At 60.2% G+C, this 23,341-nt stretch overlaps 1 protein-coding gene and 1 long non-coding RNA gene across 4 annotated transcripts in view; both read left to right on the forward strand.

Moving 5' to 3' along the window:
• Positions 1-23,341, forward strand: part of LOC135576689 (uncharacterized) — a 191,757-nt gene that overhangs the window by 138,289 nt on the left and 30,127 nt on the right. The gene's annotated exons all lie outside the window — the stretch shown is intronic.
• Positions 1,457-22,662, forward strand: ASIC1 (acid sensing ion channel subunit 1). 3 transcript variants are annotated; one of them, XM_065043617.1, is made up of 13 exons: positions 1,457-1,773; positions 1,891-1,985; positions 2,417-2,811; positions 3,726-3,921; positions 18,228-18,378; positions 18,858-18,985; positions 19,171-19,321; positions 19,413-19,469; positions 19,550-19,703; positions 19,789-19,880; positions 20,092-20,171; positions 20,283-20,387; positions 20,604-22,662. In XM_065043617.1, exons 3-13 carry the CDS (start codon positions 2,447-2,449, stop codon positions 20,706-20,708), a joined length of 1,584 nt encoding a protein of 527 aa, XP_064899689.1. In that variant the 5' UTR covers positions 1,457-1,773; positions 1,891-1,985; positions 2,417-2,446; the 3' UTR covers positions 20,709-22,662. The 3 variants fall into 3 exon arrangements, with proteins under 3 accessions (XP_064899689.1, XP_064899687.1, XP_064899686.1); XM_065043615.1 differs by having other exon boundaries at positions 1,457-1,985; XM_065043614.1 differs by lacking the exons at positions 1,457-1,773; positions 1,891-1,985; positions 2,417-2,811; positions 3,726-3,921 and adding an exon at positions 3,939-17,496.

A 23,341-nucleotide genomic window follows, 5' to 3' on the forward strand; every position in this document is an offset into this window, starting at 1 on the left:
CAGAACGGAGCGGGGAAGGGAAAGGCAGAGCTGGTGCCAACTGGGGATGCTAAAGCCACTTCCCTGGCCTTGTAGCCATGTTTCCAAGTGCTGGCAGGGCCATCCCTGTGCCCAGCGGTGACCAAGGGAGGACAGTGGCTCACGGGGGTGTCCCTGGGCCCCATCTCACCCCAGATGTCCCCCAGCAAAACCACAGGTTCCTGCTCCAGTGAAGAATGGGCAAGGACCCAGTTTGGGAGAGGACGTTCTAGAAAAGGAGCAAACCAACTGTGTCCAGGATGGGATTTGGAAACAAGGTCCAAACACCCGATGCTGCTGCACCCTTACCTGCCCATGCTCCCATTAGCCCCAGCTCTGGCAGGGACAGCAAACTGGGAGGGCAGGGACACAGCTTGTGGGAACAACCCCAGGGTCTGGCTGTCCCTTTCCAACATCCCGCTTGTAAAGGACACAGAAACACACTTTTCCATTTGACTGCAGTCGCCTTACTGGGACCAGCAGGCAGGCGCCTGCGGGGTAGAGGTCTGCAGGGGGGTGTGTGTCCCCAGCGCGGATCGGGTGACGAGGACACCCCGTTCTCTAGGCAGTCACGGGGAGCAGATGGAGGTGACGCCTGGCTGGGGATGCTGCGGTGCTGGGGGGAAACAGGCAGCGCTGGGAAACCCTCATGCTGTGCCCTGCGGGGAGAGGGTGGTGAGAGCCTGGCCCAGGTTGGCCAGAGAGGTGGTAGATGAACCATCCCTGGAGACATCCCAGGCCAGGCTGGACGGGGCTCTGAGCAACCTGAGCTGCTGAAGATGTCCCTGCTCATGGCAGGGGTGGCACTGGGGGAGCTGGGAAGGTCCTCCAACCCAAACCCTTCTCTGATTCTATTCTGTGAGTATAAGGAGAGCACCCAGCACCCCATCCCCCCTGCCCTGGGCAGCACCCTGAGGACCACAGCACCTTCCTGATGACTCTGTACGTGGCAGAAAGCAAATCGCTGGGACAGGAGTAGCACATCCTGCGCAGGGCAGGAGCCCAGCGTCTCCAGCAGGGTCTCGTCCCCATCGTGGCGAGCATCGTGCTGGGTACCGCACTGCAGTGAGGAGCGGGGCTGTACCAGGACAGACCTCGAGCGACCGTGGTGTCCTGGCCAGACAGGGCTAGAAGGCACCCACCTCCAGTTCTCCCAAAAGGACGAGCCCAAGCATGTCCGAGCACCCATCCTGGTGCTGGGGCCACCCATGGGTGCAGCCTGTAAGGGCAGCAGAGGCCGTGGCAGGCAGAGCGGGGTCAGGGCTGTTTTTGGGGGCTCCAGCAGAGCGAGGAGCCGGAGCATCACTGGCGGCGCGGGGGGATGGGAGCAGCACACGCACACACACGTTACCCACATGCACACGCCAGCAGCACCAACAGCCCCTGCCAGCAGCCTGCAATCGCTGAGCACCCCGCTCCTCCTCCTCCTCCTCCTCCTCCTCCTCCTCCCCCTCCTCCTCCTCCTCCTTCTCTTCCTCCTCCTCGCTGCCCACCGGCCTGCAGCATCCCTCCGGCCCCACCAGCGCACAGACAATGACTTCATGCGGATTATGCATCTGAAGAAATCACCAGCTCGCAGATAGCCCCAGGGGGAGGTATCCATGTGTTTGGCAGGGACGCAGCCTCCCGCTCGCCTCCCTTCTCCCCCTCTTTCCTCCCGGCACCCGGCAGCTGCCTCCTCCCCGCCGATGGTCGCCTTCGGTCCCCCTGCACGGCGCTGAGCGAGGCCCCGGCGCATCCCACGCTTGCACCAAGGTACCGCCGAGGCTATTTTTATTCACCCTCTTCTTTTCCGATTCGCCTGCCGAGCTCAGTGCCTCTTCGCACCCTCCGTGCTCGCACGGCTCCCGCTCCCATCGTCTTCCCACCCAGCAGCGAGAGGTGGAGGGAGGCTCGTCCCAGCCCCGGCACCCGCGTCGCAGCGGTAACGCGGAGCAGAAGACGCGGAGCTCCGGCCCTGAGCCCAGGTTTGCATCTTCGATTCCTTCATCTATTTGTGGATGCGCCGGTGCCATTCGGAGGAGGCAGAGGGGGGACCGGGGAGGGGGGACGATGGGAGGGGTGGAGATGGTGGGGTGCTGGGGGGGACACGGCACGCTGGCCCTGCCGTGGGATGGGGAGGGCAGAGATGAGGTGGGAGGGGAGGAAATGCAAAAGGCTGCACCCAAATAAATAAATACAGATATAGATATAGATATATATACACATCTATGTGTGTATATATATATATATATATGTAGGTTTGGGGCGAAGAGCAGGGCATGGCAAAGCACCTGCCCCACACGAGGGCAGCTGGGCATGTCCCCAGCACCCCGTGCAGGGGTGTCACAGGCCGGGCAGTAGCAGCACCCCCAAAACTGCCGCGGCACCGGGCATCCATGGGCTCCTTCCTCGGCAGAGTGGCCACCCCAGGGTGCCGGCGCGGACCATGATGGACCTGAAGGTGGACGAGGAAGAGGTGGACAGCGGGCACCCGGTGAGCATCCAGGCCTTCGCCAGCAGCTCCACCCTGCACGGGCTCTCGCACATCTTCTCGTACGAGCGGCTGTCGCTGAAGCGCGTGGTCTGGGCGCTGTGTTTCCTGGGCTCGCTGGCGCTGCTCGCCCTCGTCTGCACCAACCGCATCCAGTACTACTTCCTCTACCCCCACGTCACCAAGCTGGACGAGGTGGCGGCCACCAGGCTCACCTTCCCCGCCGTCACCTTCTGCAACCTCAACGAGTTCCGCTTCAGCCGGGTGACCAAGAACGACCTGTACCACGCCGGCGAGCTTCTCGCCCTGCTCAATAACAGGTGGGTGCCGGTGCTCTGAGGTGGCCCTAGGTGACATCTCCATGTGCAGGTCACCACGTGTGGCCCCAGCCACCCCGCCAGCCCCGCGCCACGCAGGGCAGCGAGCAGCAGAGACGTGCACTCCATGACTGCGTGGGCGGCATCTCCTTATTCTCCGCGAGGAAGCAGGTCCTGAGTTAGTTCAGCTCCGCAGCTGGATGCGGCCGCTGTGTGGCACCGCTGGCAGCCGAGAGCAAGAAGCCAGCAGGTCCTGCTAGCTCCTGGGCATGTGGCTTCCATGCTGGAGCTGTGCTGGACCGCTCTGGCATATGTGGCTCCTGTCCTGGGTGCACGGCACATGCAGCGAGGCCAGGGTGACCCTGGGGTGCTTGTGGGGCAGATCCAGCACACACAGCTCCAGCACCGCATCCTGGGTGCCTGATACATGCAGCGAGGCCAGGGGTGCCAGCAGGTGAGGCCACTGAGTGTCACCCACACCAGGACAAGAGATCAGTGCCATCCCGCAAGCCATGGGACCCTGCAGTCACAGGGTTCGTGGGGAAGCTCCTTGTCTGCCCGCCCATCCCATCCCATCCCATCCCATCCCATCCCATCCCATCCCATCCCATCCCATCCCATCCCATCATCCATCCCCATCCCATCCTGGTTGTAGCAGCTCCCTGGTGGGATGGGTTTGGTACGTGGCCACTGCCCAGCTTCTCCTCCTCACCCATCCTCCTGCCACCTCTCACGTGCCTCTGGGCCACTTTGTGCTGTGACAAGCTCTGAAAATGCCACGTGCACAGTGCCTGGGACTTTGCTGAGCCCGCACCGGGGTCAGGGCAGAAGTAGCTCATGTGAAGCCCAAGCGACCTTCACCAGCGGGAGCAACCACTATGGTCAGGCCTGATCCTCTCCTTGCCCTTTCCCCTAAGATACGAGATCCCGGACACCCAGACTGCCGATGAGAAGCAGCTGGAAATCCTGCAGGACAAGGCGAACTTCCGAAACTTCAAGCCCAAACCTTTTAACATGCTGGAGTTTTACGACCGGGCTGGTCACGACATCCGGGAGATGCTGCTGTCCTGCTTCTTCCGCGGGGAGCAATGCGCCCCTGAAGACTTCAAAGTGGTGAGTGCCCCCACAGCCCCAGCCCGACAGCCCGAATCCCCCTGCAAGGAGGGCGTTTGTCTGTCCGTAGCTGCTCCTGACTCCTTTCAGCTCGGAAGGGATTAGTGTCAGCTTTATTAAGGGGTTGCCAGGTGATGCTGCTGGTTTTAGAGGTCCGGGTGCTCCCCAGGAGCAGGTGCTGGTTGGTGCGGCTGCCCAGGGTGCTCCCGCATGGGTGAAGCTCCCTGGGATCACTTGGGCTCTGCAGAGCATGGTCATGCATGCCGGGCTGGAAACCTCGCGCTGGAAACCGCTGCGTGGTGAGGAGGCAGCAGTGGAAAAGCAGGGAGAGCCGCGGCGGTGGCCGGTGGGTCCCGAGGGACCCCTGGGGACAGCAGGTCCCGGTGGCACAGCACAGCATCAAGCCCCGCCACAGAGGTTGTGTCTTGCGCTGGTGCAGGGACCCAGTGCACAATAAAGCCTTTATCCCCCCGCGGCTGCCGCTCCCCCGTCCAGCTGGGAATTACACAGTGCTGGCTATTCGGGTGCTGCCTAATAAATTCGGCAGCCGGGGTGGCTGTTTGCAAGGTGGCTCCGGTGTGAAGCGCGCGGCTCCGTGGTGTTCAGGGTCCCTGTCCTGGGGACATCCCGCTGGCGTCCCTTGTCAAGCGAGGACAAAGCCAAGGAATCAGCTGGGTGTCCGTGGAGCTGCTGCCCAGGTCCCAGCACAATTCGGGTGATTTTAATCGTCTGCATTAAGTTCTCTTGATGGGCTCTTTACATAGAGCAGCTCTGTGTTGTCAACCGTCAGGCGTTTTATTTGTTAAATGGAGGCAAGTTGCAGCCAGGGGAAGCTGGACCTTCTCTGTTGGGGCTGGCAAGCAGGTCCCAGCCTGTGCGTGGCCACCATCCAGATTCGATACTGAGCTCTTCCCAGTGCACGGTTGTGTTTTCTGCGCCGAAACATCCTCAGGGACCCTCATCCCAGCTCCAAATCCCTTCATCCTCATCCCTCCATCCATCAGGGTGCAAACACCCTGCTTTCCACATACCCTCCAACCGGCAAAGGCAAAATAACCTCACAGCTGGTTTGTTATTCCTGCCTGGATTATTCCTTGCGAGCAGGTTGGGGTGATTTAATGGATTTGATTAGGAAAAGCTGGCTCTGTGCTGTATTTCTGTTACTCTTTGGGTTCCCCTTACAGCCTTGTGCGGGCAGGTCTGCGCGTGGGGCTGGGACGGTGCCGTCGACACGGGGGATCCACGGAGCAGTTTAGGAACCCTTTGCCCTGGCCCTGCGGGGGTCTCGGGGTTCACAGAAGCTTTTTGGGGGGTTGTTTGACAGGTTAATTCCCGCCGCCTTGCTGCTCCCTCCTCCCAGCTCAGACCACTCTGTGCTGGGCTCGGTGCTGCTCTGGGCCCGGTGACACCGGTCGAGCCTGGTGGGTGCTGGGGACTGTCACCCAGTGATGACCCCTTGTCCCCCAACCGCGCTGCCCCCACGGGGGTCCCACAATCGCGTGCCAGGGAGCAGGGGCCACATTCACCTCTGCATTTTGGGAAGCATCGTCCAGCCTCGAGCGGGTGGTTTTGCAGCCGGCGCTGCCCCTCTCTTCCTGCTGATTCAGAGATGCTGTGTGTGGAGAGAGACCTCGCTGGGGATGGGGTTTGGGCTGCCCAGACCCCCCAGGCTGGGGGGAGCTGCCTGCATGCAGGGATGCCTGTCGGTCCTCTCCCTGCGCACGTCCCCTTTGCAGCCTTTTAACTTCAGTGCGGTGGCCAGTGGGGACAGCAGGGCCGATGGGGACAGCCGGGGCTGATGGGGACAGCCGGGGCTGATGGGGACAGCCGGGGCCGAGCGGCCGCCCGGGCGATGCTGGCTGCATGCTGATGCTGGCCGGCGCAGGAGGCGACGGGAAGGACCGTGGCTCTGCCGCCCGACGCGCCGCGGCTGCCGCGTTATTGGTCCCCGGCAGAAATGAGGGCTCGGGGGGGAGACGCGGCAAATGCAAATGAGGGGCTGCCGTAACCGAAATGTAAATAGCCAGGGTGACAATGAGGTAGCAGGAGCTGCCTCCTGCTCGCATCCCACCTCCTCTTTCATCCCGCATCATCACCAGGCCACGTCAGGGGGTCCCTGGTGTTGTTCGTCCCCCTCCATTTCCACCCCCCGACCGGTGCAGCGCAAGGCTGGGTGCTCCCAGCAGCAGCCGTGCGCAGGATCAGAGAATCACAGAGTCCTTTTGCTTAGAAAAGACCTTTAAGATCATCGAGTCCAACCGTTAACCCGACACTACCCAGCCAACCTCTAAACCATGTCCCTAAGAACCTCATCTCCACGTCTGTTAAACACTCAGGGATGTTCTAAGGGCAGAGGTGGAGCTGGGAGGGCTTGGACTAGTCCTGTATGGGGGACTGAACCCTCTCAGAAGACCCAGGGGGAAGCAGCTGGCCCAGCCCTGCTCTGCCCTGGCTCCTCACAGCCCCTCCTGCACCAGGGGGTGTCTGGCAGCCACCAAATCCCCGTCTGCACCTGTACAGGACAGGGAGGAGGATACAAAGGGGGAGGATGCACAGGGAGAAGGATGCAAAGGGGGAGGATGCACAGGGAGAAGGATGCACAGGGCAGGGAGGATGCACAGCGTGGGGTGGGGGACAAGGATGCCCGGGGCCATGCAGCCGTCTCCCCACCCCAGCTCCTAAATCCTGGCACAGCCTTAAAGCCCAGAGGAAAAAACACCAGACTGAGGGGCAAGTCCTGACCCCCGTCGAGGCACGGCCTTTCCAGCCCTGAGCGACACAGATGAGGATGTCCCTGTCACCAGGGCTGTCCCCAGAGCCTCATCCCCACAGCAACATGAATGGGATGGGCAGGGGGCAGCCGCCCAGCTCCCCTTTGCATGACAGGGGGAATCACCCTCCCTGTCACCTCCGTTTCGGGACCGTGCTCCTCGATGTGCTTATTAGCAGCGGAGATCGATGTTTCACGCTTTGCTACTTCATTATTTATAAGTTCGAGCCCTCGCTTCTCTGCGGGAACACACGGCCCCGCCAGCTCCCAGCTTGCGTCTCCTCTCCCCCCGCAGCCCCACTCGCTCCCCACACATCCGCTCCTCGCCCAGCCGGGGAAAAGCCCAGGAATCTTGCCTCTGGCCTCTACACCCCATTAATTTTCTTTCCATCCCAGGGAAAAAGGAGAAACCAGAGGAGAAGCTTCCCCTCCACACCCCAGTATGGCCCATGGGACAGAAGCTGGGGCTGCACCATGTAAAACCAGCACTAAAGCTTGGGACGGTGCCGTGTGCTTGTGGCAGCTCTTTTTGGGGGACGGTGCAGCCGGGGGTGATGCGAGAAGCCGTGTCTGGCACCGTGCAACATCCCTTTGCAGTTTTTCATTCACACACCCCGCCAGCCTGTCCCCGGGGAGAGTCGCGTCCCCAGCTCTCGTCACTGAGCTGGGAGCCCTGGGGCAGCGCGCACGGGACATTCTCGATAAACCACAGAGGATTAAGACCTCTGGACCATTTCCATGAGGCTCCGGGGCTGAGCTGGCACTGGGGAGAATTGAGTTTGACATGGAGATCATGCTGCTGACTTTTGCATTGGATTCTGCAGCCTCTGCCCTGGAAATACCGAGTACGCAGAGAAAGAGCAAGGGAGGGAACAGGAATGGTCTGGAGTGACCCCAGCAAACCACGGCCACAGTCCTCCTCACCCCTGGAGCAATGCAGGAGCTGCTGGGATGGAGGTCATAGAACTGTAGAATCACAGAATAGCTTGGGTTTGGAGGGACCTCCCCAGCCCTCCCAGTGCCCCCCCTGCCATGAGCAGGGACATATTCAGCAGCTCAGGGTGCTCAGAGCCCCGTCCAGCCTGGCCTGGGATGTCTCCAGGGATGGTTCATCTACCACCTCTCTGGCCAACCTGGGCCAGGCTCTCACCACCCTCAGGGACAACAATTGCCTTTTATCCAGCCTGAATCTCCCTCCTGAAGTTTAAAACCATCACCCCTTGTCCTATCCCAACAGGCCCTGCTCAAAAGTCTGTCCCCATCTTTCTTCAGGCCCCTTTTAAGCACTGAAAGGCCGCACTAAGGTCTCCCCGGAGCTTCTCTTCCCCAGCTGAACACCCCAACTCTCTCAGCCGTTCCTCCCAGCAGAGCTGCTCCAGCCTCACATCATCATGGATGGATGGATCCAGCAGCATCTCGCTGTGCCCCACATCACCCCATTGCACCCCACTGAGCCTCTCCACTGCCCCCTGAACACCACTGCACCTTGGGGAACCCCACTGAATCCCCCTAGGTCCTACTGTGCCTCTCTGCACCCCACTGTGCTCACTGTACCCCGCTAAACCCCAATGTGAACTTCCCTGTACCCCCAAATCCTCTCTGCACCCCAAGCTCCCTGCTCAGCCCCCAGCCCACCTCACTCCAGCTGGTTGCATTTGGGCTCAACTCCTGTCCTCCCCAGATTCCCCCCTTAAAAACAACCCTTGTGCCATTCACACCTGCCCTGTTGGTGGGTACCAGGGTGTCCTCCAGCACCCATGGCAGCTCAGAGGGAGGGTGCAATGGGACACCCTCATGCTGCTGCTCTCAGGGTTCTCAACCATGGGATGCTCCGGGTCTCCCTGCTCTACCACAACCCCCAGGGACCCCAGCACCCGTGGGGGTCCCCAGGCGTCCCCCCCATGGCCGTCACAAGCCTGGCAGCCCCGCAGCGAGCAGAGCTCCCCCGCCGTGCAGCGTTAGTGGATAATCATAGAGCCGGAGTGAAAAGCATCTCCAACACAGCTGGAGAGACCGGGCGCGGGAATTACTGATACCCAGATATTTCCTGGAGCTTTAGGCACTTAATAAACAAACCGCATGGGCCCAGCTGGCTCTGGAAAAACAACTTGGGGACCAGGTGTGGGCAGCAGGGCCGGCTGCTGGCCCCAAAAAGTGTCGTCCTTGTTTGGGGCCGGTCCGCATGGCACATGGAGCCGTGGCAGCTCCCACCGCAGTGCCTGGCAGAGCCGGCGCATTTACAAATTCTGTAAGACATTCAAGTGATTTATGTAAATCACTTTTTAAAGTGGCACATGGGTTCCTAAATAACTTATAAGTGTTTGAAACTGCTCGCGTATATCCGTTATTTCTGAGCAGCGATCCACCTCCAGCATCCCAGCCCTTCTCCCCAGGGCCCATCGCCACCTGTATCATCCGCAAACTCCTGGCCGGGCCCACCCTCCGTATCGGCCTCTTTCTGCTGTCAAAGAGCAGCATCGTTTGACCCCAAAGGCTGCATCATTTTCCAGACAAACGAAGCAAACCCAGTGGGACGTGGGCTGCCTGGTGCAAAATAATTGGAGGTGATGGAGCAGAGGAGCAGTCGCTGATGGGACCACAGCCGTTTGCTGGTGGGGACTTGGCTCTCCTGGGAAACACGGCAGGCTGGGATTACACTGACTCCATCAACAGCTCAGAGCCTGTCAAGTATCACGGTGTTTTGCTCAAAGCAAATGATGCAGAAAGCAGCCGTGAGGCGTTTAGCCCTCAGGTGCGGAGCAGAGACGCCAGCGAGCGTTGCTCCGCAGCTGCGTCCTTTCCCCAGCCTCATCCAGCTTTTCCATCCGCGGCCGCCCGCGGGGCGCGGGCAGGAGCATTGGGGATCCCTCAGCTGCTTGTGGCTCTGCTCACCCCACGCTGACACCAATACAGCAACAGCAACTCTCATTTGAAGGCGGATGCATTTCACGCTCACTTTGCAGCAGGACAGCGACGCAGCGACCGTTCCTGCGCGGGAGCAACACCACCAGACCCGCCACCATCTCGGCCAGGCTGGAGCAGAAACAGGTCAGGAACAAGTGGGCTGAGGACATCGGCACCGGGCACAGCGGGAGGCCAACGCGTGCCTCTGCCTCGCAGCCGCTTCATTAGCAGCTCTGCAACGGAGCAGGTAAATCGTTTAGCGCCTGGAACCTCGAAGCTCTGAGCAACATCGCTCCCGCCCGAGCAGGCGATTAGGAAAGGAGAGAGAAGGACACGCACGAGTGACACCAGGTGCCCCCAGGGGTCATTTAGTCCTCGGCCTGGCCCAGGGGGGATGTCCAACCCCAGCAGCATGCGCAGAGCCACGGTGCACGGCAGCTCACGCCCAGCTGCGCACACCTGGACACACCGTGCACACCCGGAGCACTTCGCACACCCAGAAGTGTCCTGCATACCCAGAGCACTTTGCACACCTGGAGCATTTGCAAACCTGGAGGTGTCGTGCACACCCAGAGCACTTTGCACACGCAGATGCACTGTGCATACCCGGAGCGCTCTGCACACCCGGAGGTGTCACACACACCCAGAGCACTTTGCACACGCAGATGCACTGTGCATACCCGGAGCGCTCTGCACACCCGGAGGTGTCACACACACCCAGAGCACTTTGCACACGCAGATGCACTGTGCATACCCGGAGCACTTTGCACACCCGGAGGTGTCACGCACACCCAGAGCGCTTTGCACACGCAGATGCACTGTGCATACCCGGAGCGCTTTGCACACCTGGAGCATTTGCACACCCGGAGGTGTCATGCACACCCAGAGCACTTTGCACACACAGACGCACCGTGCATACCTGGAGCACTTTGCACATCTGGAGCATTTTGCATACCCAGAGGTGTCACGCACACCCAGAGCGCTTTGCACACCCAGAGGTGTCGTGCCAAGAACTCACAGCAGCTCAGATGCACCTCAGGCCATTCCTGCTCCTCTTGCGATGCCTTTGCACATAAAGAATCATTAACAAATGAATTATTAATTATCATTAATATGGTTTAATGGCATCTGTGGCTGCTGGAAGAGATGAGGAGGCTTTTGAGCGCTCTCCGGCTGCGATGGAGGGAAGGATGTCCCAGCTGGGTACCCTGGGCCCATGCTCTGCCAACACCAGCCCCCAACCACCACCAGCATATGGGAATTTTCCAAATCCATCTTCTTTAATGTCCCTGTAGCATTTATCCAAGCCCCAGCCGGGCACACGGCGCCTTCTCCAACCACAGGTATTGGGAAGAATCCACCCAGGAAACCTCCTGGTGCCATTTTGCGTCTCTGCCCCCCGTGTCAAACAGGGAGCAGCCAGAGCGGAGGGGCCAGGCCCCCGAGGTTGTGAAGCTGCACAGGAGGCAGAGATGGCCACAGGGAGATCCGGGAAATTAACTGTCTCGAGGCCTTTTGCCTCAGTTTTAATTTATCTGGCATTTGTTTCATCGCCCGCAGAGACCCTGGCTGGAGCCGGGGCTCTCCGCGCAGCATCACCGCGATTCCCGAAACAACCGTGACTCACGAAGCTTCTCACCATCTTATTTATTTATACAGGCCCCGACACTTGGATATTATAACCTTTTCTTTATGTTTTTGAGGCCTTTTTTTGGCTGCATGAAGCATTTGGTGCGTTTACATCCAGGCTTTTACCACAAGGACAGACAGAGCATGGGATGAGGCAGGAGCTTCCCTCTCACCCTCCGGTTTATTGGGGGTTTTAAGCCCCTTCTCCTTCCTCTCCAGCAGCACCAAAGCCTGATAAAGTGACGGGGAGACCCATCCAGAGCAGCAACACGCTGGGGCCGCGTAACCACCCTGCTTGGATTAGATTAGATTTGAAAACCGTGATGCGTGCAGAGCCGGAGCAAGCGAAGGCAGCAAGAAAACCAGATAGGAATACCATTTTCTTCCCCCCCCCGCCACCAATAAAACCGTCAGCTTGAATCCGCTTGCACAAACCATCTAAGCAATTGTGAAGGATGTCGGAAAAAATTGCAACCTGCTTATGGGTAATTTGTGATCGGCAGGAAACATGGAAAGGCATCGGGATAAGTGTTGGCACAGAATAATCCCGGCTGCCCCTCGGCAGCATCCCCCAGTGGTCCCAGCGACCCCTCCATGGCACGAGGGGACACGGAGACAGGTAAATCACCCGGAAAGCTCTATGCATTACAAACTGTTCCAACTATAAGAGTGCTAATAGATCCCCAGCAAGAAGGAGAAGGCGGCTGTGGGAGCCATGGAAGCGGATGCACGAACAGGCTCGGCTGCAGGTACACGCTCAATGGCCGGGGGGTGCAGGGGGTCCCAGCTGAGCCCCCCAGAGACCCCAAACCAGCGGGGCTGCGGGTGGCCCCTGCACCCAGAGCAGCAAGCGCAGCACCTGGCTGGGCAGCGCTGGCCCAGGGAAGCTTTGAAAGATTAATGGAGTTTAAATGGAAGCGTTTGGAGAGGAGATAAGGCTCGGCTGATACGAAATCATATGGAACAAGGGGAAGCAGGGAGGCCACAGGCCCGTAATGAAGTCCACTTAGTGCATTACTCGCCATAACGTGCTTTTTATTAAAGTCCCACGCTGCAGATGCCGGGGCTGCAGCCGATAAGGGGGACGGGATGCCCCAGGGACCTCTCTATCCTGAACCCTGCCACCAAAAGCAGCCTGGATGGAGCACACCAGGCCTGCACTGTCCCAAAAAGGGTCATTCGGCTTCCCGTGTGAACTGGGATGGGGTTCCCGCATCACCCAGCGCCGCAGCATCGCTGGTCCCCATGGCCGGGGCTGAGCTACCCAGGCCTGCGGGGCCGGGGTGGAGAGGAGGCGGAGGTGGGGAATAATACAGAGGAAAAAACTCCTTTTTAATCATCAGTTTTTCTGCATTAGAATGTGACATGCTAATCCACTGTGAAGCGTCTAATCTGGGGGATAAAGGGCTGGATAACACAAGCTGTGGCTGGCTTGGCCGGTGGAGCGAGCGGAGGCAAGGTGGCAGCATCTGATAAGGGGCAGCAGGATTAGTCCCGGCAGCCATCCCGGCACCGGGGCAATCCCACCTCGCTCGGCTGCCCCGGCTCTGCCCCTCACCAGGGTGGGGAGCGACTTGCACTGCAGAGCTGTCCCAGAGTGGCTCATCCTGCCCAGGGCAGCTCCAGGAGCCGCACAGCACCCTCACGGGCCACGGCACATCGCAAACCTCATTTTTCTTCCCTTTGATGCAATGCACCCGCTGCGTGGTACCCAAACATCCATCCCCCAAATCCTGCTCCCAGTCGCACCCATCTCATCCCTCCCCACCAGTTGCTCCGGGCACCCCAGGGGTGATAGAGGTGGCTCGGCAGCGCCCAGTGACAAAACCAAGCGGGTCCAGCTCCCGGGGCTCCTTCTGTGACAGCCTCCCCGGGGCTGGGCTGGGATAACAGAGCTTGCAATGTTGTTTTCTCCTCGCCTCCTCGGGGATTGGTTTATCTCTATGAATAACTCCATCCCGGCTTTGATCTCCTCTGCCATTAAAGCGTGACAGGCTGTGAAATGTGCTGTTGCTGCCGTCAAATCCCCCTCCCGCTTCCCCCCCTCCACACTCCCCCGCTCCGGGGAACCTCCTTTCCCAGGCCCGTGATGAGCTGCAGAGCAGCGAGCGGGGCCGAACCGCCGCGGGACAGCGGCCAAACGCTATTCCGGAGCCAGGAAAAAACAGGCTCCTTCCACCATCCCGCATCCCTGGCTGCAGCACTGGGGGCCATGGAGCATCCCTGGTCCTAAGCGGTGGGTCGGGGTGCAGTGGCATCATCCCAACACGTGCCGCCACGGGGGCTGATGTCACGGCTAATTATAGCATCCCCCGTCCCTCTCCCCCACCAAAGCTTTACCTGAGAGAGGGTAAAAATAACTCCTGGTGAGGGAGGAGCTGGAACGAGCCCAAGGACTCCTCCAGCATCTCCAAAACTTGCACAAACCAGGACAGCACCCCCCTGCCCGCAACGTGGGGACACGGCCATGGCTTGTCCCCAGCTGGGGAGTCAGGACATGCTCCCGAGTGCCAGTGCCACCGTGCTCCTGGCTGCGGCTGTCCCCAGTCACCTTCACCCCGGCTCCGGTGTCAGCTTGGGGACAGGTGGTGGTAACCAGAGCCGGGGCCGCATTGGTCCTCCCGCTGCTGGGAACCGGCTCCAACACGCTCCACAAACTGCTTAAGCTGAACAAGGCAGGTTAATGGCCCCAGCTGATGATGGAGTGTTTTCATTACAGCATCTCCCTCTCCCTGCTGCAATCGCTCCCGAGAAGACACATTAAACCTCCCCCCGCTGTGGGAGCCGCTCAGCCCCTCGCTCACACCATCAGGGACTCCCTGGGCAGCTAAACAAGCCCCTTCAGGCTTCTCTTCCATTTTTCTTCTCCTCTCCCTCCTACAGACATTGCACAGAAACTCCCAGCCCCAGAGCTGGGGAATGCCAGGAATCCCACCCAACCCCAGCCAGCACCAACCTGCTTGCTCCTGCCAAAAGCAGCGACCTCCAGCACCAGTCTGTGTGTGATCATCCCAGTTTGCTCCCAGCTTGTTCCCCCAGGGCTGAGCCACCACGATATCCCAAAACCCCCTCCCAGCTGGAGCCCTGATGCCTTTACAGCCCAGCACTGCCCACAGTGCAGCTGCAGTTTCTATCAAAGGCAAAGGGCTGGGATGTGACCTGGTCATAGGATCATAGAGTCACAGAAGGGTTTGGGTTAAAGGGACCTTCAAATGTCACCTTATGCCATGAGCAGGGACATCTTCAGCAGCTCAGGTTGCTCAGAGCCCCGTCCAGCCTGGCCTGGGATGTCTCCAGGGATGGTTCATCTACCACCTCTCTGGCCAACCTGGGCCAGGCTCTCACCACCCTCAGGGACAACAATTGCCTTTTATCCAGCCTGAATCTCCCTCCTGGAGTTTAAAACTGTCACATCTTGTCCTATCTCAACAGGCCCTGCTCAAAAGTCTGTCCCCATCTTTCTTCAGGCCCCTTTTAAGCACTGAAAGGCCGCACTAAGGTCTCCCCGGAGCTTCTCTTCCCCAGCTGAACACCCCAACTCTCTCAGCCGTTCCTCCCAGCAGAGCTGCTCCAGCCTCACATCATTTCTGCGGCTCCTCTGGCCCCTTTCCAACAGGTCCAGGTCTGTCCTGTGCTCAGGACCCCAGAGCTGGACGCGGTGCCCGGGGGGTCTCACAGAACGGAGCAGAGGGGACAACCCCCTCCCTTCATGACACCATCTTCTTCATGACATGGGGGTTCCCATCTCCCCAACCTTCCTTCCTGGCCCCATTTTCCAAGATGAGTTTCCAGCTCAGACTCTCTGGCACGACCTTGCTCTCGGCTTTATGAAATTTCATCCCATGGCTCTGGCGCTCGTCCCCAAGGTCACCCGCCTTTTCTCCCCAGTGCTGACTATGTCCGCAGCCTTGTGGCAACTGCCACCGTCCCTCTTACACAAGGGCCACATTGGGAATATTGAGCTTTAGGAGCCCCAGAAGGGAACCCTGAGGGACAGCCGGCTGTCACATCATTGGTCATAACCTCTCAGTGTCCTGGCTGAGACTGCCCTGGCAGGGATCCCCAGCACACACCCTGCCCGTTACACTGACATCACTTGCTTGGGAAGATCAAATAATTTTGTGCCAGTATCAGATCAGATTTGTGCAGGTTTCTGGGTTGCATTTCTCTGCCTGGTTTGGTGGTGCCCATATCCATGAGTCAGGATGTGCCTGGGGACTGGGGAAGGAGGCACCCGGGCATCATCACACCCGGGCATCAGCAAACCCCCCCCCAGCTCCTGCACATCGAGGCACTGCCGTATTTAGATGCTCCCCTTCCCCTTGGGCCGCCGATGGCGGCTGTGGTGCCAGGATGGGGCTGGAGATTGTTCTGTGGTCACATCGGATGCTTTTACAAAGTGCTGAGCGCAGGAAAACAGCAAACCGCAACAGGGGCCGTGCTGCTGCAGGGCTGCAGGGCTGCAGGAGGAGAAGCCTTTGCTCCAGCAGCCAGTCCGGCCACCAGCTCCGTCCCACCGCCCAGCACCAGCGCTGCCTCCCCGGGACCCCCAGCCGCTCGGCATGAGTCCTGGACACCGTCCCTGAGGAAGTCACAGCTGCCTGGCTCCCTTGGGAATCCAGAGCGTGAGATGACACACCCTGAGAAGTCATCACATGAACCATGGCAGCGTCCAAATCCTGCCGAAAACAGCTCTGGTTTGGAGGAGGATGGAGCTGGCGCCACTCAGGACGTGGCGCCACTCGAGACACGGCACCACTCAGGACATGACACCGCTCAGGGTGGGACATCGCCTTCAGCGGGTGTCCCCGCACACACTGCTGCCCCGCGGTGAAGGAAGACGAGCCTGCGGGGACGGGTGCCACCAGGGCTGGAGGAGAGCGACGAGAGCTTGGGAACACCACAGCATCCTTCCACCCCCCCGGCACGACCCAGCTGGGCGCTGCAGCAGGACGGCGTCACGGGCGTTTTGGGTAAACCTCCGGCTCCAGCTGTCCCGATGAGCGCGTTGAGCCTGGCAAACCCGGCATATGGCGGCTGCGGCAACAGCCCGGAGCCCGGCAGGGAGCGCCTGGCCGGAGCAGCCGGTCGGGCTGCCAGGGCCGTGCAGGCCTGCAGCGAGGATGGAGGATGCGGGTGGGCAGCACGCCGGGGGCTCTGCACACACTTTTGCACACACTTGTGCAAATTGTGTTTGCCGGAGCTGGTGGCCCCTTGGGTCCTCAGGCAGCACCGGGAGCTCCCGGAATGTTGGTGCCTCTGGAGCCGGTGTGTCTCTGCTCCATCCTGCAGCCACAGCCGGCCGGTCCCAGGGGACCTGGGGAGCCCGCAGAACCGCCCCTCGCTCCTCCTCTCCTCCTGCTCCTGAAATACCCTCCTCTCGCCGTCCCGCTGAGCATCCCTCTGCTCCTCGCTCCCGCTTGTCTCTCGCTCCTTTTCCCTTCTCCATTCCTCCTCCCTGAACTTGCCCCTTGCTCCTTCCCTGCTCTCCCTCAACCCCTTTTCCCCACACCTGAACGCACAGACCCACCATCGCAGACCCCCAGGCTGTGGCAGGGAGGGGGTCAGGACCCCCACACTGGAGCCAGGACCTGCACACCAGAGCTGGGACCCCCACACCAGAGCCGGGACCCCCACGCTGGACAATGCCCCTCCAGATATTCTGCACCATCTCCTTCTCCAGCGAGGAAGGACCAAGAGACACCGATACCACTGGGAGGGGAGAGGACAGAGCGGATGAGTTCCTGTATGGGCACGAGGAGGATGAAGAAGAGGAAGAAGACACAAGGGCAGCAGCCACAGACTTTGTGGCCTTTGCCAGCAGCTGCACCCTGCACGGGCTGAGCCACATCTTCGTGGAGGGCAGCCTGGGCGCCCGGCAGGCGCTCTGGGCAGTGGCCTTCCTCCTCTCCCTCTCCGTCTTCCTCTACCAGGTGGCCGACCGCATCGTCTACTACCTGGAGTACCACCACGTCACGCTGCTCAGCGAGGAGGAGAGCCCCGAGATGACCTTCCCCGCCATCACCTTCTGCAACATCAATCGCGTGCGGGTCTCGCAGCTCAGCCACGAGGACCTGCTCTACCTCGCTCCCCTGGTCGACTACGAGCCCGGGATGGAGCTGGGCTTTTCCCCAGCCCAGCCCGGCCCTGGGGACGAGGACGAGCCCCTAAATTTGTATGGGTTTTTTAACCGCACTTGCCACCAGCTGGAGGACATGCTGCTGAGCTGCAGCTACCGGGGCGAGCGCTGCGGCCCCGGCGACTTTGCGGCGGTGAGTAGCCCCGGGATGGCCGGGCAGCGGGAGCAGCTCCGGGTGCGCCGTGCTGGATCCAGCACAGTGGGCGATGCTGTCCTTGACAGTTTGCTCAGCCACAGGCTGATATTTCACCCTCATCCACTGGCGCCTGGGTGTCTTGCTGGAGATGGGGACGGCACCGGCTGCAGGACACGGAGAGAGAGCAGCCCCAGGGTTGTGTTTGAGGAGGTGGCCAGCACCCCCATCCTGGTGTCACCACCGCCCGTGGGGCACCAAACACTCGGCAGACGGTCTGGCAGCGGCTCAGTGGCCTGGAGACGTGCCGGCTGCTGGAGGTGTTGGCTGGAATGGCCGAGGAGGGCCAGGGGTTCAGGATCCTGACCGCCCCCATCCTCTGCAGGGCTGGGAAGGGCTTGAGGCAGGCGCTGGTGTGGGGCTGAGCGCTGTCTTGGGAGGTTGGGGCTGCCATGGGGTCTGTGGGGTTTAGGTGCAAAGTATCTCTGAGTCAGCACCGTTCCTGTGCCCATCGCCTTGGTGGGGGACGTCTCCTCCTCTACCAGGGCGAGAACATGCAGTTTCAACAGCAAGAGACGCTGCATAGGGCACCAGCCAGGGTCGGATTATCCCCCAGGCGGGGGATGGCTGTGTCTGGAGGTGACGGTGCCGTCCCTGCTCCGTGCCATGGTCCTGGCAGCAGTTTGGTGCTGGCAGAGGGTCCCAGCTTCAGCCCCATGTCCTCTCCGCAGGTCTTCACGCGCTACGGCAAGTGCTACACCTTCAACGCGGGGCAGGACGGGAAGCCCCGGCTCATCACCATGAAGGGGGGCACTGGTAACGGCCTGGAGATCATGCTGGACATTCAGCAGGATGAATACCTGCCAGTGTGGGGGGAAACAGGTAAAACAGCGCCCCAGCAGCTGTCCCGCAATCCCCTTGGTCACCGGCTCCTGGGTGCTCCCCAGCCCCTTCCCACCTCCCCACCCCACGGGTCCATGTCCCTCAGGCTCTCTCCTCTTCCCTCCTTCCATTTCTCATCACTTTGGCTCCTTTTCTTCCCTTTTTCCTCCTTGTCTTTGCTCTTCGCCATGGCAACTCCCCATCAGTTTAGACAGGCAGCCACCACTTGTTTATAAATAGAGGCAAATGCTTTCCCTGCCACTCTCCCCGGGTGCTGGAGCGGGAGAGTCAGAGGGGACACGGACACAAGGTAGCAAATGGATGGATGGATGGATGGACGGATAGATGGATGGATAGATGGGTGGTCGAACACGGGAATGAATTCACCAGGGGAAGGGTGGGAGACAGGAGAGGTTTGGGTCCCCCTCGCAGCAGGGCTGGGTACAGCCCCGTGCTCACCCCGCTTCCCTGTGCTGCAGACGAGACCTCGTTCGAAGCCGGGATCAAGGTGCAGATCCACAGCCAGGACGAGCCGCCGCTCATCGACCAGCTGGGCTTTGGGGTGGCCCCCGGCTTCCAGACCTTCGTGTCCTGCCAGGAGCAGCGGGTAGGGGCTGAGGGGAGGCTGGGGGTTCCCTCCCTCTCCGGGCTGTGGGCCAGACCTGCCATGGGACACGGATCCTCCTCCCCATGCTCCCCACCCCATGTGGGATAGAGAGGGGGACCCAGCCCTGGGGACCGACGCAGCGAGGGTGTCGGGGGGCTGCTCTCCTCACTCCTGGCTTCTCACAGCTCATCTACCTGCCGCCTCCCTGGGGTGACTGCAAGGCCACGGCGGGCGACTCGGAGTTTTACGACACCTACAGCATCACCGCCTGCCGCATCGACTGCGAGACGCGCTACCTGGTGGAGAACTGCAACTGCCGCATGGTGCACATGCCCGGTGAGCCCTGCGCGCCGCCGGCTCCCGTTCCCCCCACGCTCAGCCCACCAGCGCCAGCCCTCCGGGAACACCCGCTTTGTCTCTCCCGCAGGGGATGCCCCTTATTGCACCCCGGAGCAGTACAAGGAGTGCGCGGATCCCGCCTTAGGTGAGGCTGCCCGGCCCCGGGAGACCGAGCAGTGGGTGTTGGGTTTGTCCATCTCTCCATCTCCTTCTCTCCCTGCACAGATTTCCTGGTGGAGAAGGACAACGAGTACTGCGTCTGCGAGATGCCCTGCAACGTCACCCGCTACGCCAAAGAGCTCTCCATGGTGAAGATCCCCAGCAAAGCCTCCGCCAAGTACCTGGCCAAGAAGTACAACAAGTCGGAGCAGTACATCGGGTAATGCGCTGCGACCGCGGGGACGGGGCAGCATGTTGTCGCTCCTTCCCAAACCTCAGCCTGACCCCGCTCATGTCCTGCACAGGGAGAACATCCTGGTGCTGGATATCTTCTTCGAAGCCCTGAACTACGAGACGATCGAGCAGAAGAAGGCGTACGAGGTGGCTGGCTTGCTGGGTGAGTGTTGGTGGCTGTGCTGGGGACCGCATGGCAGCACCTGGTTGGCATCTCCAACAAATTGGTCTCATGTTGTCCCCGTGCACCGTGTCCCTGATCCCGAGAGCCGTGCATCTCAGGGGCTGGTCACGGCGGTGACGAGTTCTGCCCGTTCTCTGCTCCCTCTGCCACCAGACGCCAGACCTGACCCCCACTTCCCTCTCCTCTGCAGGCGACATTGGGGGGCAGATGGGGCTGTTCATCGGGGCCAGTATCCTCACAGTACTGGAGCTGTTTGACTACGCCTACGAGGTGAGTGTCTCTGCTCAGAGGGCCCAGGTTGTCCTGGAGCACCGAAACGCTTGCGTGGGACGTGGGGCAGAGCCCATGAGCCCCCACGGAGCTGGAATCTGGCTCTGGCAGGTGATAAAGCACCGGCTGTGCCGGCGGGGCAAGTGCCACAAGAACCACAAGAGGAACAACACGGACAAGGGCGTCGCGCTGAGCATGGACGACGTAAAACGCCACGTAAGTGCCAGGCACGTCACAGGAGCTGCTGGTCCCCCCACGCAGCCCAGACGCTGCCACAGATGTGCCGTGGGGTGGGGGTCACCGTTTTGGGGACCGTCTGGGAGAGGAGCGGAGGCACCGGACAGGGATGCTGTGGGGAGCCAGGACTCGGTCCCTGCCGGGGTCTGGGTGGAACCGATGCCCCCAGCACCCCGTCCACCTTCTGCCCCGCAGAACCCCTGCGAAAGCATACGGGGCCACCCGGCAGGCATGACGTACGCAGCCAACATCCTACCTCACCACCCGGCCCGGGGCACCTTTGAGGACTTCACCTGCTAACCGACGTCTGGATGTACAACCTGAGCTACCAAAGCCCTCCGGAGAGCTGCCCTTCTCCCTGCCAGCGCCAGCGGAGAGACACATCCAGGGGACATTGCTCCTCGCCACGGTGGGACACGGACAAGAGCGACGGCCTCGGATTGCGGGGCAGGCGGCCGGGCCGGGTCGGTTCACACTCGAACCCGGCGCGTGGCCCCCGCGGCAGCTGCTCGGCGCCTGCCCCGCGACTTCAGAGACTCGAGGACGCTCCGGCCCGGCCGTCCCTGCGGCGCAGGGAGTGACACGCACAGCGGGCTGGGGCACGGGCCTGCCCTGTCCCCCCCTTGGCTCCCCTCGGCCTTTTTAACTAGAAACCCAGAAGCCAAGAAGAAGCAGCCATTCGGCCGCAGAGTCTCCATCCACAGCCCTGTCCGTCTGTCTGTCCATTGTCTCCATGCCTATCCTGCTCCAAAGCCTTGGCCGGCGCTTGCTGGGACCCTGGTTCGCCGAGGAGCCCTGTGGCATGTCCCTGGGTGGTCCCAGGGGAGCCTCGCTGTCCCTCGGCACCGTGGTGGCCCATGGCCCATGGCATTCCCGGCCATTCCACGCGCACGAGGATGGAGCACCTCCACCTCTCCAAAACGTCTTCCTCGGCACCCTGCCCCCCGAGCTCGCTGGGAGCCCCACGGGGACCCAGCCGGGGGTGGCATTGAAGACCCCCCACCTGGGCACCCGCATCGGGTTGGGCGATGGTCGGTCTACCTGCCCCTCTCCTGGGCTCCTGGCCAGCACCAGCCCCGCTCCGCAGCCCCTCTGTCCCCAGGGAACCTGGGGTTCCCCGTGCGGCCCCCAAAAACAGCCATTCTCGGGGAGAAAGGCGGAAGGAAAGCTCCGGGCCCCTAATTTGGCTGCAGCCACCAGCCCAGCTCAGCCAGGGGCACCACGAGGGACAGCCCCGCGGCTCCGCTTCGCCACAGGAGCCCCAGCCCCGTAAGGGTTGGGAGGTTGAGGGACCCCCCCATGGCACAGGGTGCTCTGGTCCACGGGGCCGTAGGTTCCCCCCCACACTGAACCCCCCACTGAACCAGCAGCTGCCCCCAGGAACCACCCGCTGGCTCCTGCCCTGGGACGGCCGCTGCTCCCCCTGTCACCGTCCCCTCCCCGGCACGCGGGGTCCGGCACCGGCCCCGTCTCTGCCCCCCGGGCCCGCAAGCGCCGCAACATTTCGCTCTGGGGTCGGTGGAAATTGGCCCCCCCGGCCCCAGCCCCCCAGGCCCCACACGTCAAGCCAGATCCCTCGCAGGGCCGAAGTGCTACTTATCTTTAAGAGCTTTTGCAATAAGTCTTTTTAGTAATTATTATTTCCAAACGGCGGTTTTGGTTTGATGATTGTCATTATTATTATTATTGTTATTATTATTTGCTTCCTGACCAAAATTAGGAACTGGGGGTCAGTCCTTTGTATCCAGCGATCACCCAAAGATAACGGGTCGGCCACATCCATAAATTTTCTTATGGATTTCTCCTAATGTTTCATTGCTTTTCATTTATTTATTTTCTTCCTTTCTCTTTCCCATTCAAGCTTTTAAAGATGGGGCTGGGATTTCACCTTGACGCTCACCTGTTGACGCATACACTTTTGCGTTTGTTTCTATTATGTCATCCGCATTTTATATTTCTTATATATAATATATATGACTATATATATATGTGTACATATATATATATATATCTCTATATATGCATCATACCAGTGTAGATACCCATCTAGAAGCATTTAGGCCTTGTTCTTGTGCCATTCTTTCTTTCTGTTACTGATCTCTGAATGCCTTCAAGTGTATAAAGTGTTGAATTCTCTCTGGTATCTGTACTATGTACACACATTTTCATAGGAAGCACAATACGATGACAGATGCATTGTACATCAATACCTGCTACTCTTAACGGTGATATAAAGAGTGATATAAACTCTGAACGCTGAGCCTTTCTCTCTCGCTGAGCCGCGGGAAATGGTCCCCAAGGAGGTGCCGGTGGGGACGGTGGCAGCTCGGGGTGTTCTTGAAGGTGGCACCGAAATCCCGGAGCCAAGAGCGAAAGGAAGGGGGGAGCATAAAGCTTCGCTCCAGACTTCTAGTCCTGTCTAAATGTGCACACGAATCCAGCAACACCAAGCGGACGGGGAACGGAGTCACGTTAAAGGAACATTTTGGGAGGGTGGGAGCTGGTTTTTGATCTCAAGCAGGAGGAGAATGCGCATCCGCACAGCTGCTGATGTCTGAACACCTCTGTGCTTTGGGACGGACACGTGAGATTCAGCAGAAACGAGTCACCAGCGTGAACATCACCTGGTTTTAATTTAACGGAGCTCGTAGCGGTTGTAGCTCGCACCGTCTGCAAACACGCTTTTATGTCCTAAAATTGCCCAGCCACAAAAGAGCAAAAGTAACCCGCCAGATGCAATGCTGGGCATCCAAAAAAGCCCTCTGGACCCCATGGGGGCTGAATAATAGTGAGTGGGGAGGGAAGACTGAAATGCCAAACTCCCGCTGGTCACTTGGCTCTGGCCACATCCCTGTTGCTCCTGGAAATGGCAGACGGGTGTTTTGCATTTAAAACAGAACGGTCTGACTGCTATTCTGGTCCTTCCCTGCCAG

Source organism: Columba livia, chromosome 29 (assembly GCF_036013475.1).
Source record: "Columba livia isolate bColLiv1 breed racing homer chromosome 29, bColLiv1.pat.W.v2, whole genome shotgun sequence".
Lineage (NCBI taxonomy): Eukaryota > Metazoa > Chordata > Aves > Columbiformes > Columbidae > Columba > Columba livia.

Excerpts from the sequence above, each read along its gene's own strand:
- ASIC1 (XM_065043614.1), top strand. The coding sequence starts at position 16,870 with ATGCCCCTCCAGATATTCTGCACCATCTCCTTCTCCAGCGAGGAAGGA. Across the intron at positions 17,497-18,227 it reads GCCCCGGCGACTTTGCGGCG|GTCTTCACGCGCTACGGCAA; the intron begins GTGAGTAGCCCC and ends TCCTCTCCGCAG. Across the intron at positions 19,470-19,549 it reads GTGCGCGGATCCCGCCTTAG|ATTTCCTGGTGGAGAAGGAC; the intron begins GTGAGGCTGCCC and ends CTCCCTGCACAG.